Source organism: Pleurodeles waltl, chromosome 2_2 (genome assembly GCF_031143425.1).
Source record: "Pleurodeles waltl isolate 20211129_DDA chromosome 2_2, aPleWal1.hap1.20221129, whole genome shotgun sequence".
Taxonomy (NCBI): Eukaryota; Metazoa; Chordata; class Amphibia; order Caudata; family Salamandridae; genus Pleurodeles; species Pleurodeles waltl.
The window spans coordinates 1,177,427,034-1,177,440,481 of NC_090439.1; the positions used below are offsets into that span (position 1 = coordinate 1,177,427,034).

At 50.5% G+C, this 13,448-nt stretch overlaps 1 protein-coding gene across 5 annotated transcripts in view; it reads right to left on the reverse strand.

Moving 5' to 3' along the window:
• The window catches only part of LOC138283048 (C-type lectin domain family 2 member L-like), a 733,614-nt gene that overhangs the window by 410,832 nt on the left and 309,334 nt on the right, over positions 1-13,448 (reverse strand). For 3 of the 5 annotated variants that reach the window (XM_069221187.1, XM_069221188.1, XM_069221185.1), the window contains one exon: positions 433-642. The exons of the other annotated variants lie outside the window; for them this stretch is intronic. In XM_069221187.1, coding sequence (XP_069077288.1) covers positions 531-642 — 112 coding nt within the window. In that variant the 3' untranslated portion in view covers positions 433-530. Of the gene's footprint in view, positions 1-432; positions 643-13,448 lie in introns of those variants that run through there. 5 annotated transcript variants of the gene reach the window in all.

Genomic DNA, 13,448 nt, shown 5'->3' on the forward strand with positions numbered 1-13,448 from the left:
AGGGACATGGGTGATGTGGGCTTGTCAGGGGGATGTGTCCGGTCACAGCTTACGGTGACCCCAGAGCAGCGAGAGATGGTGTTACTAGAGTTACAACCTGAGGATGGGGGCAGGTAACAGACAGGGGTGCTGTGGGAGGTCTGAACCAGTGTTTAACGAGCAGAGGGTTGCACCCCTTGGTTTTGTACACATTCATGCAGGAGATGGCTGAGGGACTGAGGGTGATGGTGAGTAAAAGAGGTCTGGAGATGCTTTCAGCCAGGGGGGAGATTAGTCAGGGGGAGTGATAATAAGACTTTCCTTTCACAGGGCGGAGAGCTTAAACGCGCTGGAAGAAAAAACAATGTGCATCTGACAATCATTAAAATGCTTATTCGGTTTTCTCTTCAACTAACAATGTTAGTAAGAACAATTCATGGATAAACATGCCTAACCAAGTTTATTTTGGTATCCGAGGTAAATGCAGAAGGGAAGGCAATCATGGTAAGAGTTTTAAAGGCGTATGAATAACTTTATTTACAGCAGTGTGTTTACACATAGGGCTCCTTAGTACAAATGTAAGGTCTGGGGAGCCAACATGCAGACAGCCACAGAGCTCGGAGTCCAGTGTACGTGCACTCCCCGAAGTCTCTCATCGAACACCTGGAAAGACAGAGACATTTTTCCACAGTTAGACAGTGAGAGAAGGAGGCGGGGATTCAATGCAGCTGGGGTGAGACACGGGGACTTTAATTAAAGTGGATACAATGGGATCAATGCAGGTCATGCCTTGTACCATACTCGTAATGTGTAATCATTGTAATCTATTTAGTGACAAGGACTCAGTAGTGAGAATGAATGCGTGTGTATGTGTATAGATTTGCACCACCATCCCCTAACCTGATCTCACTCATTCTCTACTTTGATTACAAACCTGCACAAGAGAAAAACGTATTCACTCACTCACTAGTCTTCATTCTTAATACGGAGTATTTATCACTCCATCGATTAGGAGTAACTCCCAGTCTTTACAGAACATTGCATGAGTGATGTAATATGTGAGGTCATAAGCAGAGCGTGGAGAAGGCACGAGTTATTACCTTGGGGCACGAGTTACAGAAAGTGTTTTAGGTCATGAGGTATTTCTGGTTCAGGGGATTTCATTTCTCTTTTGAAAGATACGAAATATGGTTTAGTGTAACTGAGTGTGGAGATAGTTCCACATATCTTGTAAGCTTCCTGAGAAGGGGTGAGAGATTGTGTTTTTCGTAAGCCCTGGTGGTTCTTGAATAAGAGAAAGTACACCTCCTGTGGATCGGCGCCCTCTAGATGGTCTGGGGTTTTCAGCATGCTACTCTGGTATTGTCACAATGCATGGTATTGTAAATAACAGATGAAACTTTAAAGATGCTTCTGGTTTCCATGGTGACCAGCAGAGTGAAATGAACACATATAATCTGTTCAGAGCACCGTGTTCCGGAGATGAGCTTTGCATTGGAGCTCAAAGCAGCCTTCACTGGGCCAGTATAGAGTGCAATTCTGTAGTGGAGTCTGGAGATGACTAGGGCCTGTTCTGCTCATTTAAGTTCTGCGACTGGAATTAAAGTTTTAATGTTTTTCGAAATCTGACTTGCAACTGGGAGCTCTTTCATATGTTGTTAATGTGAGTTTGGATATTCAGATGCTTGTCGATGGTGATCCTGAGGGATTTAGAGAAGTCTGTGAGTTTACATGTGAAGTCTAGTGCATTGAGTGAAGTTAAGTGCTCTAGAACTGGAGGTGAGGCCTTCAGTACGGGGTTGGCGGGAGGATGATGATGAGGAATTCTGATTTCAGAGGCATCAGTTTCTGGTGGTTGGCAGATAGCTGTATTTGAACGTTTGTGAGGATTTGGTGGACACTTTCAGGTATAGCTGGATGTAAAGGTGGTAGGCAATGTTTGCCTGTTTTGGAATGGATGTTAGTGGTTCCATCTAAAGATTGAAGAAAATCAGTGACATGGTGTAAAATTGGGGTTCTCCTTGGGTAGCAAAGTATTGTTCAGCAAGATACCCACTCATCTTGACTTGTTTTGGATGGGATCCTAAATTGGAGGAGAACCAGAAGAGGACTGATCCATTTGTCCCCATTCTATACCTAGTACTTGGTAGGATTTTGTGAGTGACCACTTCGGGGGCCACCGATAGACTTCTGCATCTTTAGCCTGCTAGACCTATCTCGTCGAAATGGCGCCACATGTCATCCATGATATAAAGCATCACAGTTTCAGTGCTTGAGCCATAACTCTAGTGTAGGAGGCTGGCCTGGTTTGTAGTGGTACCAAGGGGTACTTACACTCTGCACCAGGTCCAGTTATCCCTTATTAGTGTAGAAGAGGTGTCTAGCAGCTTAGGCTGAAAGAAAAGGTAGCTTAGCAGAGCAGCTTAGGCTGAACTAGGAGATGTGTGAAGCTCCTACTATACCACTGGTGTCATATGCACAATATCATAAGAAAACACAATACACAGATATACTAAAAATAAAGGTACTTTATTTTTATGACAATATGCCAAAAGTATCTCAGTGAGTACCCTCGGTATGAGGATAGCAAATATATATGTACACAATACCAAAATTATGCAGTAATAGCAATAGAAAGCAATGCAAGCAATGTACAGTCACAATAGATTGCAATGAGAGCACATAGGTATAGGGGCAACACAAACCATATACCCCAAACCTATGTGAGCTTGTAGAGGGTCCCTGGGACTGTAAGAAAACAGTGAGGGTTAGAAAAATAGCCCACCCCAAGACCCTGAAAAGTGGGTGCAAAGTGCACCTAAGTTCCCCAGAGAGAACAGAAGTCGTGATAGGGGAATTCTGCAAGGAAGACCAACACCAGCAATGCAACAACAATGGATTTCCAGACGAGAGTACCTGTGGAACAAGGGGACCAAGTCCATGAGTCACACTCAAGTCGGGCGTGGGCAGATGCCCAGGAAATGCCAGCTGTGGGTGCTTCCCACCCAGTTGCCAGTGCCCGCTCACCCAGAAGGGTGGGCGTCTCCTTTGCCCCAGGCACCTCATCCCCTGCCCCAGTCAGCCCTGCTGCCCTCAAAGAGGAGGGTATTGACCTCCTGAGGACCATCTCTGTAGGGCAGACAACCATCGTCAGTGCCGTGTCTGGCCTACAGAGATCTTTTCAGGCTCTGGCCTCCTCTTTGATGGCAGCCAGTGTCCCTGGTCGTTCCGTCTACCCTCCAACCACCTCTACCCCTTCCAGCACCCCACTCCCTTCACCTGTCCCAAGCACACATTCTGACAGCCATGCGCACACCTCAACACAGAATAAGCACACTGAAAAACACAAGCACCACACTTCCCACCACAGGCATACACACAGCCAACATACAAAGGCACACACAACAACATTCACTTCCCTCAGTGTGTCCACCTCTTCCACCTCCCTGTCACCTCTACATGCACACTCACAAGCACTGCACCCTCATTCACTGTTTCTGACCCCATTCTTGCAGTCACCACAACATCAGACATCCAGTCATGCACCCCAGACACCACACCTGCACTCACCACAACTACTTTGAGTAACACTTGCAGCACACTCACCAAACTTGCAGACACCCAGACAACATCCATTTACACTGGCAGCCTGTCTTGTGCCACTGTGTCCACTCCCCCTCCTCCCAAGACACTCAAACGCTTCCAGACACCCACCCAACACACATCCAACACACCTCAGCATACTGTACAGTCACCTGATTCCACGTCAAGCACACCTACACCTTTTATGACCACTCCCTCTACCTCAACTGCAACACCTTCCTCCAGGTCCATCCCGACTGCCCCTAAGAAGCTTTTCCTATCCCATGTTGACCTGTTCAAATCCACTGGCCCACTCAGTCTCATCCCTAAATGTGCCCACCTCCTTGCCCTGTCCACTCCTCCAACGTCATAGCCCGCCTCTGTCCACCCTTCCCATTCCCATGCTATTTCCCCTGTGAGCAGGAGACCCCGTGCTGGCCCAGGTACATCTGCCGCACCCCAGTCCAAGGCCGCTCCACCACCTTCCAAGTCAAAACCCAGCCCCCTCCACCTCCCAAATGTAAACCCAAGCCTCCCCTCCCAGACGTAAGTCCTCACCCCCAGCATCCCCTGCCCCGTCCCCTGAGGTGCCTGGATGCCCCATTGATGCCCCTTTATGGTGGAGTACCATGTGTACTTGTGGGAGTCAAGTTGGGGCCATTTGGGCCCACCGGCCTTTTGACTATGGACTGGCCATTGGCCTTCTGTTGGACTTCTGTTGCTCGTCGAGCTTTAATAAAGTTTGTGTAGCCAGTGTTGGTGTTGGCACACTCTGAATCCGTGGTTCCTCGATTTATTGTGGTGGGTGTGGTGCACATGTGTATACTTTGGGCAGGGTGTCTTGGCCTTGTGTCAGGTAAGTATTTCTTGTTCAGGTGTGTATGGCTTGTGCGGCTGTGAGGGGTTGTGGGTGCGTTGCGGGGTGGGTGGGTATGAAACTGTGCCCTTTCTTCCCTTGTTTAGTAGGTTGCGGTACTTACCATTGTTATCTTCGTTGGTGGTCTCGGTCGTGGAGGTGTCTGGCAAGGAGCAGCACTGGCATGATTTGCAACTCTCTCTACATGTCTGCTTCCGCGGCTGTGTGAGCCTCCAGTGAGTGTTTCCTTTTATTTGGTTCGTTTCCACTTGGCTTTGCGTGGCAGTGGTTTGTGTCCCGGAACTGACAGCGGTCCAGTGCTTCATCTTTTGATGGGTGAGCAGGGCCTTTCCGTCGGCCTGTGGGTGGCCTCTTCCGTCGTTGTCGGCACTCCTCTGATGGGAGTGAGTGTTTTTCAGAATACCTGTTTTTCATGTGCTTCATTATTTGGCGGGCCAGACCGTCTAACTGTTGGTGGTAGTTACCGCCACTGCCGGTGGTGCGGGTCTTCGCCGTGTTCATAATGAGGGCCTAATTCTAGGAACAAAAACGTGCTGCTCATTTGATACCCCTCTACAAGCAGATGTTTGCTCAGGGTTCAGAATTCTGAGTAGAGTGATTGCATTCACCACTGCTGTTTTCCCCTGACAGTTGTCGTCAGTTCAAACCTGCCAAAATCAATATGTGAAAACGGCTATAAAAAGAGAAAAACATGCAGAATTTAGTGTGTTAAATTGCAATTCAGCATGTTAGGCCTAATTTTGAAGCTAAGAACTCAGAATGGGAGGTATTTGCTACACCCTGTAAATACATCAACCCTCTGTAAGTACATCATCTTGGGAATGGTATTTACCACATGGATGCATTGTGCCACTTTGTAAATGTGGTGCAAGGATTTTGGCCTCATTGGGACACATGAGCGCCAAAATAAATAATGCTAATGTGGCACAAGGTGGCACTAGGGGCTTATAAATATGCCCCACAGTCCTTACCCTTATGGTGCAAGCAATACATCCAGAACCATTAAAGGGGCAATCTGGAGAGAGGGAGATAAGGAGGGGAAGATGCATCACTCAGGAAACAGTGAAAGGACGGGGATCCCAAATCAGTAGCTCCTACTGACATCCCTGGGGGGGCGCAATCAAAGCGTGGTATGCAGGAAAGAGACGGGTAATCTGCAGCACACATCAGGGCAGGGTCTTGCACTCAAATACAGCTCCAAGGGGGACCAGATGACTTTGGGACGTGATCGCACCAGCATCAGTTGCCAATAAGAGGTAAGTTCATCCTGGCAATGCGCCACATCTTTGAGCCAATCAGCCAGTTGTGGGCATGGGCAGCGACCCCAGTGCATTGCCGTTTAGCAAGCAGAAGTAAGAGGGCACAAAGCGCAGTCACTAGTTAGGCGAGAATGCTTGGGATTGGGTGCAGCAGAATCACCACTGTTACTCTGAAATGAGAACCTCCAGGGCATCAGCCCATGCCCATCGAGCAACAGGGACACCCACTGGTGCGGTCTCCTGCTTATTAGCATTTAACCTGGAAATTAGCCTGTGCAGGAAGGGATTCGCAAGGATGGGCTCTAGGAGCTGGAATTCAGGGGTCACAGCAGGAAGTCAACTTTGGAGCACACAAATAGCTGCCCGCAGCTAGCAGTATGCAACCATGTCCAGCCGTGTGATGTGCTGGCCCTGCAATGCCTCTTGTGATGCAAAGAAAGAGCTGGTGGGATAAGTTTCTTCAATGGTAGTGAGCCGCAGTTTATGAAATATATTATTTGTGCCAGCGTCCAGAGGCAGGCAGGATAGCCTATCAAGGGGATTGAGGGGCATACAGGATGGCCAGGGGAGCTCGCCTCTGCAGTTCATGTCATGCCCGAACCGTGCACCCAACTGAGTTGAATGTTGTCCTTTAATACCGTGGGGTTTGATATAGTGCCACCCTGAGGGGGCGCAGGCCCCCAAGTTTGAAGGCTCCCCTTGGGCGACTCTTGGATCCGCACCCGCCTGACCCCACGTGCTCTGTGGGGCCGCGACCTGCCGCCAGCCTGGAAGACTGGGAAAACACTCACACTGCAGCGAGGTGCCTCTGGTGCGCACTGCGGATGACGGCCTCGCCCCCTGTCGACTCACTGGCCACACTCCTCAGAAACGCACAGAACGTGCGCTGCCCAGTTTGAGCGCCCCGGACCTGTTTTACACTGACATCTGGATACCCGGATGGTCAAGACGCGACCCGCTAAGACACCAGCGCCATCCGCGGATATGCCAGGAACGTCACCTGGGGCTCCGGATTCGACGGCCTGAGCGCTGAGCCAGTTTGAGTCAACCATACAGGGCCATACAACGCAATTCGAGAGGGTGCTACAATCCATTACGGACACCAAAAGTACTCTTGAAACAAAGATTAACGCCGTTGCCCTAGCTGTCAATCAACTACGAATGGATCACCGGGCACTGGCGGAGAGAGTCACGGAGACAGAGGGTAACATAGCACAGCTGACCCCAGACGTGACCCACTTATCCACAGAGGTAGACGAATTCAGGCGCAGAGGCGAGGACGTGGGGGGCAGGTCAAGGCGCAACAATATACACCTGGTGGGCTTCCCTGAGAGAGCCGAGGGCCCCAGCATGGAAATATTTCTGGAAGGCTGGCTTATGGACACCATCCTACGAACATTGTGCCAAAATTCTTCTCGATCGAACGGGCACATAGAGTCCCGGGCAGACCTCCACCACCGGGAGCCCATCCCTGCCCATTGGTCACCCTTTTCCTTAACTAATGAGACAGACACCTAGTGCTTCAGCTTTTCCGCAAAGAGGGTCTGCAAAAATACGAGAACGCAACAATCACCACCTATCCGGATTTCACTGCCGAAGTCCAAAAACTCCGACGCCGCAAATCCTTCTACTCTGCAAAACAATGCCTCAGCGAGCACAACATTAAATATGCCCTACTCTTCCCTGCAAAACTACTGATACAGGATGGCTCCACAGTGCATGTTTTCACTTCCTCAGAGGATGTCTGGACCTGGCTACATGCAAAGGGGCTGGCCCAGCCCACTCAACAGGGGAGCCCGGAAGGGTCCTGGGCACCCCCAAAAAGAAAGTGAGATCGCTGAGCCCGATCGGGCACCAAGCCTACCAAGGCACAATCTGTGGATGAGCGCACGCGTCTACTGCGAAGCCACGCGGTTTGCCTCCAACGCTTACTCGGCCCTGAGTGCATTGCCGGACACTGACGTCAAATCCACCTGGGCCGACTCCTCAGATGCTGGGGATTCCCACCAGGGCCCGTTGCTCACTCCACGGTCTGCAGATGACATCTGACCCGCAGGTCCCGCGCTGCCACTTCTTTCACGGGAGATAAAACCCCAAGACCCTCCCTCACCACTCTGTCCTACTTCATTCGCTCCGAGACACATTGGACCAACGCACAACTCCCTGGGAATGCGGATCACATACCTGCAACGACTAGTGCGGGATCTGAGGTGGTGGTGGCCTGATTGGGTGCCTAGGTGGCCGGGGACCAGTCCTCCGCTGTCTGTGACTCTCGCACCGCGCTCCGCACCATGTGGACCAGTTTCCTTTCTTGTGGGCCTACGGGCCTCATTTTTTGTTTACACAAAGTTATTATGTATTGAATTACATTTCCTTCCCCCCTTTTTGGGGTTTTCCCTGTTCTATGTTCTTATTGGTTTTCCCTGTCGATGCCGCGTCTGGAGAATGGGAGGGGTACAGTGGGTTCCCTTGCGGCGCCCGCTTTGTAAATTATGCTCGGGGAGGACACCAGAGGGTATCCCACAAGCAATGAGGGTGCAGCACTGGGATACCACCTTGCGCTCAAACATAATAACCTAGCTATGATTACTCAACCTCAGTCACACACCCCACGCTATAGCCTAATCACATGGAACGTTCGGGGTTTGTCTAGTCCTCGCAGGTGACAGCGCATATACAGCTTCTTAAGGCGACCTCTTGTCCACATAGCAATGCTACAGGAAATTCACTTGACTGCAACCATGATAGAGAGGGTGCGCACCAACTGGAAGGGACAACTCGTGGGCACTGTCACCTCGTCCTTTGCCGAGGAGTGGCAATCTGGATAGCACCAAATGTCCCGTAAACGATCTCTCATACCCGACTCGATCCTGATGGCCGTTATGTACTGACAGAGGGTTGCCTAAACGGTAAACCGCAGAGTCTTGTAGCCCAAAATGCACCCAACACCTCCCAAAAGAGCTTTCTACAGGCAGTGTCCGCTGGCTTGCTCTGAGACCCTACTGTGGAGAGCATCTGGGGCGGAGACTTTAATAGTGTCCCGGATATTCACCTTGACTGCTCTTCTCCTCCCCTGCCCCACGCCCCGAGCAGGCAGGTTTCACGGGAGCTTGACACATGGAGTGTAAAAAAATGGCTGACGGTGGCTGGCCTGGCTTGTAGTGGGTACCAAGGGGTACTTACACTCTGTACCAGGTCCAGTTATCCCTTATTAGTGTAGAAGAGGTGTTTCTAGCAGCTTAGGCTGATAGAAGGTAGCTATAGCAGAGCAGCTTAGGCTGAACTAGGAGACATGCAAAGCTTCTACTATACCACTGGTGTCATATGCACAATATCATAAGAAAACACAATACACAGATACTAAAAATAAAGGGACTTTATTTTTATGACAATATGCCAAAGGTATCTCAGTGAGTACCCTCACTATGAGGATGCCAAATATACACAAGATATATGTACACAATACCAAAAATATGCAGTAATAGCAAAAGAAGTAATGCAAGCAATGTAAAGTTACAGTAGATTGCAATAGGAGCACATAGGTATAGGGGCAACACAAACCATATACTCCAAAAGTGGAATGCGAACCACGAATGGACCCCAAACCTATGTGAGCTTGTAGAGGGTCGCTGGGACTGTAAGAAAACAGTGAGGGTTAGAAAAATAGCCCACCCCAAGACCCTGAAAAGTAGGTGTAAAGTGCACCTATAACCCCCAGAGAGCACAGAAGTCGTGATAGGGGGTTTCTGCAAGGAAGACCAACACCAGCAAAGCAACCAAAGTGGATTTCCGGACCTGAGTACCAGTGGAACAAGGGGACCAAGTCCAAGAGTCGCGACAATGTCGAGAGAGGGCAGATGCCCAGGAAATGCCAGCTGAGGGTGCAAAGAAGCTGCCACTGGATGGTAGAAGCTGTAGATTCTGCAAGAACGAAGAGGGCTAGAAACTTCCTCTTTGGAGGATAGATGTCCCACGTCGTGAAGAAGCTTGCAGAGGTGTTCCCACGCAGAAAGACCGCAAACAAGCCTTGCTAGCTGCAAGGGTGGCGGTTAGGGTTTTTGGATGCTGCTGTGGCCCAGGAGGGACCAGAGACAGTGGGGGTGCCCAGCAAGTCAGGGAGCCCTCACAGAAGCAGGCAGCACCCGCAGAAGTACCAGAACAGGCACATGGAAGAGGAGTGAACCTGAGTCCACCCGAAGACACAAAAGGGAGTCCCACGACGCCGGAGGACAACTCAGAAGGTTGTGCACTGCAGGTTAGAGTGTCGGGGACACAGGCATGGCTGTGCACGAAGGAAATCCTGGAAGAGTGCACAGGAGCCGGAGCAGCTGCAAATCACGAGGTACCCAGCAATGCAGTCTAGCGTGGGGAGGCAAGGACTTGCCTCCACCAAACTTGGACTGAAGAGTCACTGGACTGTGGGAGTCACTTGGACAGAGTTGCTGAGTTCAAGGGACCACGCTCGTCGTACTGAGAGGGGACCCAGAGGAACAGTGATGCAGTCTTTTGGTGCCTGCGGTTGCAGGGGGAAGATTCCGTCGTCCCACAGGAGATTTCTTCAGAGCTCCTGGTGCAGAGAGGAGGCAGGCTACCCCCAGAGCATGCACCACCAGGAAACAGTTGAGAAGGCTGCAGGAGAAGCGATACAGGGTTGCAGTAGTCGTCTTTGCTACTTTGTTGCGGTTTTGCAGGCGTCATGAGCAGTCAGCGGTCGATCCTTTGGCAGAAGGTGAAGAGAGAGATGCAGAAGGACTCGGATGAGCACTTGCATTCTTTATCTAAAGAATTCCCCAAAGCAGAGACCCTAAATAGCCAGAAAAGGAGGTTTGGCTACCAAGGAAGGAGGACAGGCTAGCAACACAGGTAAGAGCCTATCAGAAGGAGTCTTTGACGTCACCTGCTGGCACTGGCCACTCAGAGCAGTCCAGTGTGCCAGCAGCACCTCTGTTTCCAAGATGGCAGAGGTCTGGAGCACACTGGAGGAGCTCTGGGCACCTCCCCTGGGAGGTGCAGGTCAGGGGAGTGGTCACTCCCCTTTCCTTTGTCCAGTTTTGCACCAGAGCAAGGCTGGGGGATCCCTGAACCGGTGTAGACTGGCTTATGCAGAGATGGGCACCATCTGTGCCCATCAAAGCATTTCCAGAGGCTGGGGGAGGCTGCTCCTCCCCAGCCCTGACAACTTTTTCCGAAGGGAGAGGGTGTAACACCCTCTCTCTGAGGAAGTCCTTTGTTCTGCCTTCCTGGGCCAAGCCTGGCTGGACCCCAGGAGGGCAGAAACCTGTCTGAGGGGTTGGCAGCAGCAGCAGCTGCAGTGAAACGACGGGAAAGGTAGTTTGGCAGTACCCGGGTCTGTGCTAGAGACTCGGGGGATCATGGAATTGTCTCCCCAATGCCAGAATGGCATTGGGGTGACAATTCCATGATCTTAGACATGTTACATGGCCATGTTCGGAGTTACCATTGTGACGCTTTACATAGGTAGTGACCTATGTATAGTGCACGCTTGAAATGGTGACCCCGCACTCACAAAGTCTGGGGAATTTGCCCTGAACGACGTGGGGGCACCTTGGCTAGTGCCAGGGTGCCCACACACTAAGTAACTTTGCACCCAACCTTCACCAGGTGAAGGTAAGACATATAGGTGACTTATAAGTTACTTAAGTGCAGTGGTAAATGGCAGTGAAATAACGTGGACATTATTTTACTATGGCTGCAGTGGCAGGCCTGTGTAAGGATTGTCAGAGCTCCCTATGGGTGGCAAAAGAAATGCTGCAGCCCATATTGATCTCCTGGAACCCCAATACCCTGGGTACCTCAGTACCATATATTAGGGAATTATAAGGGTGTTCCAGTATGCCAATGTGAATTGGTGAAATTGGTCACTAGCCTGTTAGTGACAATTTGGAAAGCAGAGAGAGCATAACCACTGAGGTTCTGGTTAGCAGAGCCTCAGTGAGACAGTTAGGCATCACACAGGGAACATATACAAATAGGCCACAAACTTATGAGCATTGGGGTCCTGGCTAGCAGGATCCCAGTGACACATAACAACCACACTTACAACATAGAGTTTTCACTATGAGCACTGGGCCCTGGCTAGGAGGATCCCAGTGAGACAGTGAAAACATCCTGACATATACTCACAAACAGGCCAAAAGTGGGGGTAACAAGGCTAGAAAGAGGCTACTTTCTCACAATGGCCTAAACGACATCTGGCGCCTGCGACACCTGACAGACCGCGAGTATTAATTTTACTCCCCGGTGCATGACTTGCATACAAGGATTAACCTATTTTTGTCCCTTCTGTAATGATAGCCAAGCTCAACGCTGCCACTTACCTGACACATACTGTGTCGGATCAATGCCCCCTACAGGTGGCTCTGGACTGGGGCCGCCCGGGGACCCGGATACTAACATGACGCCTGCAACCGGAGGCCCTGACGGATCCCCCCTTTTCAGGCGGACCTAGCACAATGCCGGACCACTTATTTCACATAAAAACCTATACACGACCACACATAGGGCTACGGAGTGGGATGCACATAAGGTGGTGATACGGGGACACTGCATGACAGCTTTCTAAGGGGTCCGCAGGGTACTAGCCAGGGAACTTTCGCAGTTAGAGTCCAAACTAGGCACTGAAGAGATTGCTGTTGCCAGAGGCGAGAAAGCGGCGGACACACTCATATCCATACGTGCAGACAGGGAGATAGATTGTGCAAACATGATCACCATCATTACACTACACACCAGTACCCTGAGGGCGACAGACCAGGCTGCCTGTTGGCATGGCTGGCTCACGACAATCCTCAGTTGTAGGAAGTTGGCTCTGTATATACTATTTCAAAGTAAGAAATAGTGTGCACAGAGTCCAAGGGTTCCCCTTAGAGGCAAGATAGTGGCAAAAAGAGATAATTCTAATGCTCTATTTTGTGGTAGCGTGGTCGAGCAGTAGGCTTATCAGAGGATAGTGTTAAGCATTTGTTGTACACACACCGGCAATAAATGAGGAACACACACTCAAAGACTTACTCCAGGCCAATAGGTTTTTATATAGAAAAATATATTTTCTTAGTTTATTTTAAGAACCACAGGTTCAAGATTTACAAGTAATACTTCAAATGAAAGGTATTTCCCTCAGGTATTCTAGGAACTTTGAATAATCACAACAGCGTGTACAGTTTTGGCAAAAATGGCAATAAGCTATTTCAAAAGTGGACACGGTGCAAAAACCAACAGTTCCTGGGGGAGGTAAGTAATTCAAAGGTAAGTAAAACACTTACAGGGTTCAAGGTTGGGTCCAAGGTAGCCCACCGTTGTGGGTTCAAGGCAACCCCAAAGTTACCACACCAGCAGCTCAAGGCCGGTCAGGTACAGAGGTCAAATAGGTGCCCAAAACACATAAGCTTCAATGGAGAACAGGGGTGCCCTGGTTCCAGTCTGCCAGCAGGTAACTACCCGTGTCCTCGGAGGGCAGACCAGGGGGGTTTTGTAGGGCACTGGGGGGGCGGACACAAGCAGGCACAGAAAGTACACCCTCAGCGGCACACGGGCGGCCGGGTGCAGAGTGCAAACAGGCGTCAGGTTTTGTATTGAAAGCAATGGGGAGACCCGGGGGTCTCTTCAACGATGCAGGCAGGCACAGAGGGGGCTCCTCGAGGTAGCCACCACCTGGGCTAGGCAGAGGGTCGCCTGGGGGGTCGCTCCTGTACTGGAGTTCGGTTCCTTCCGGTCCTGGGGGCAGCGGGTGC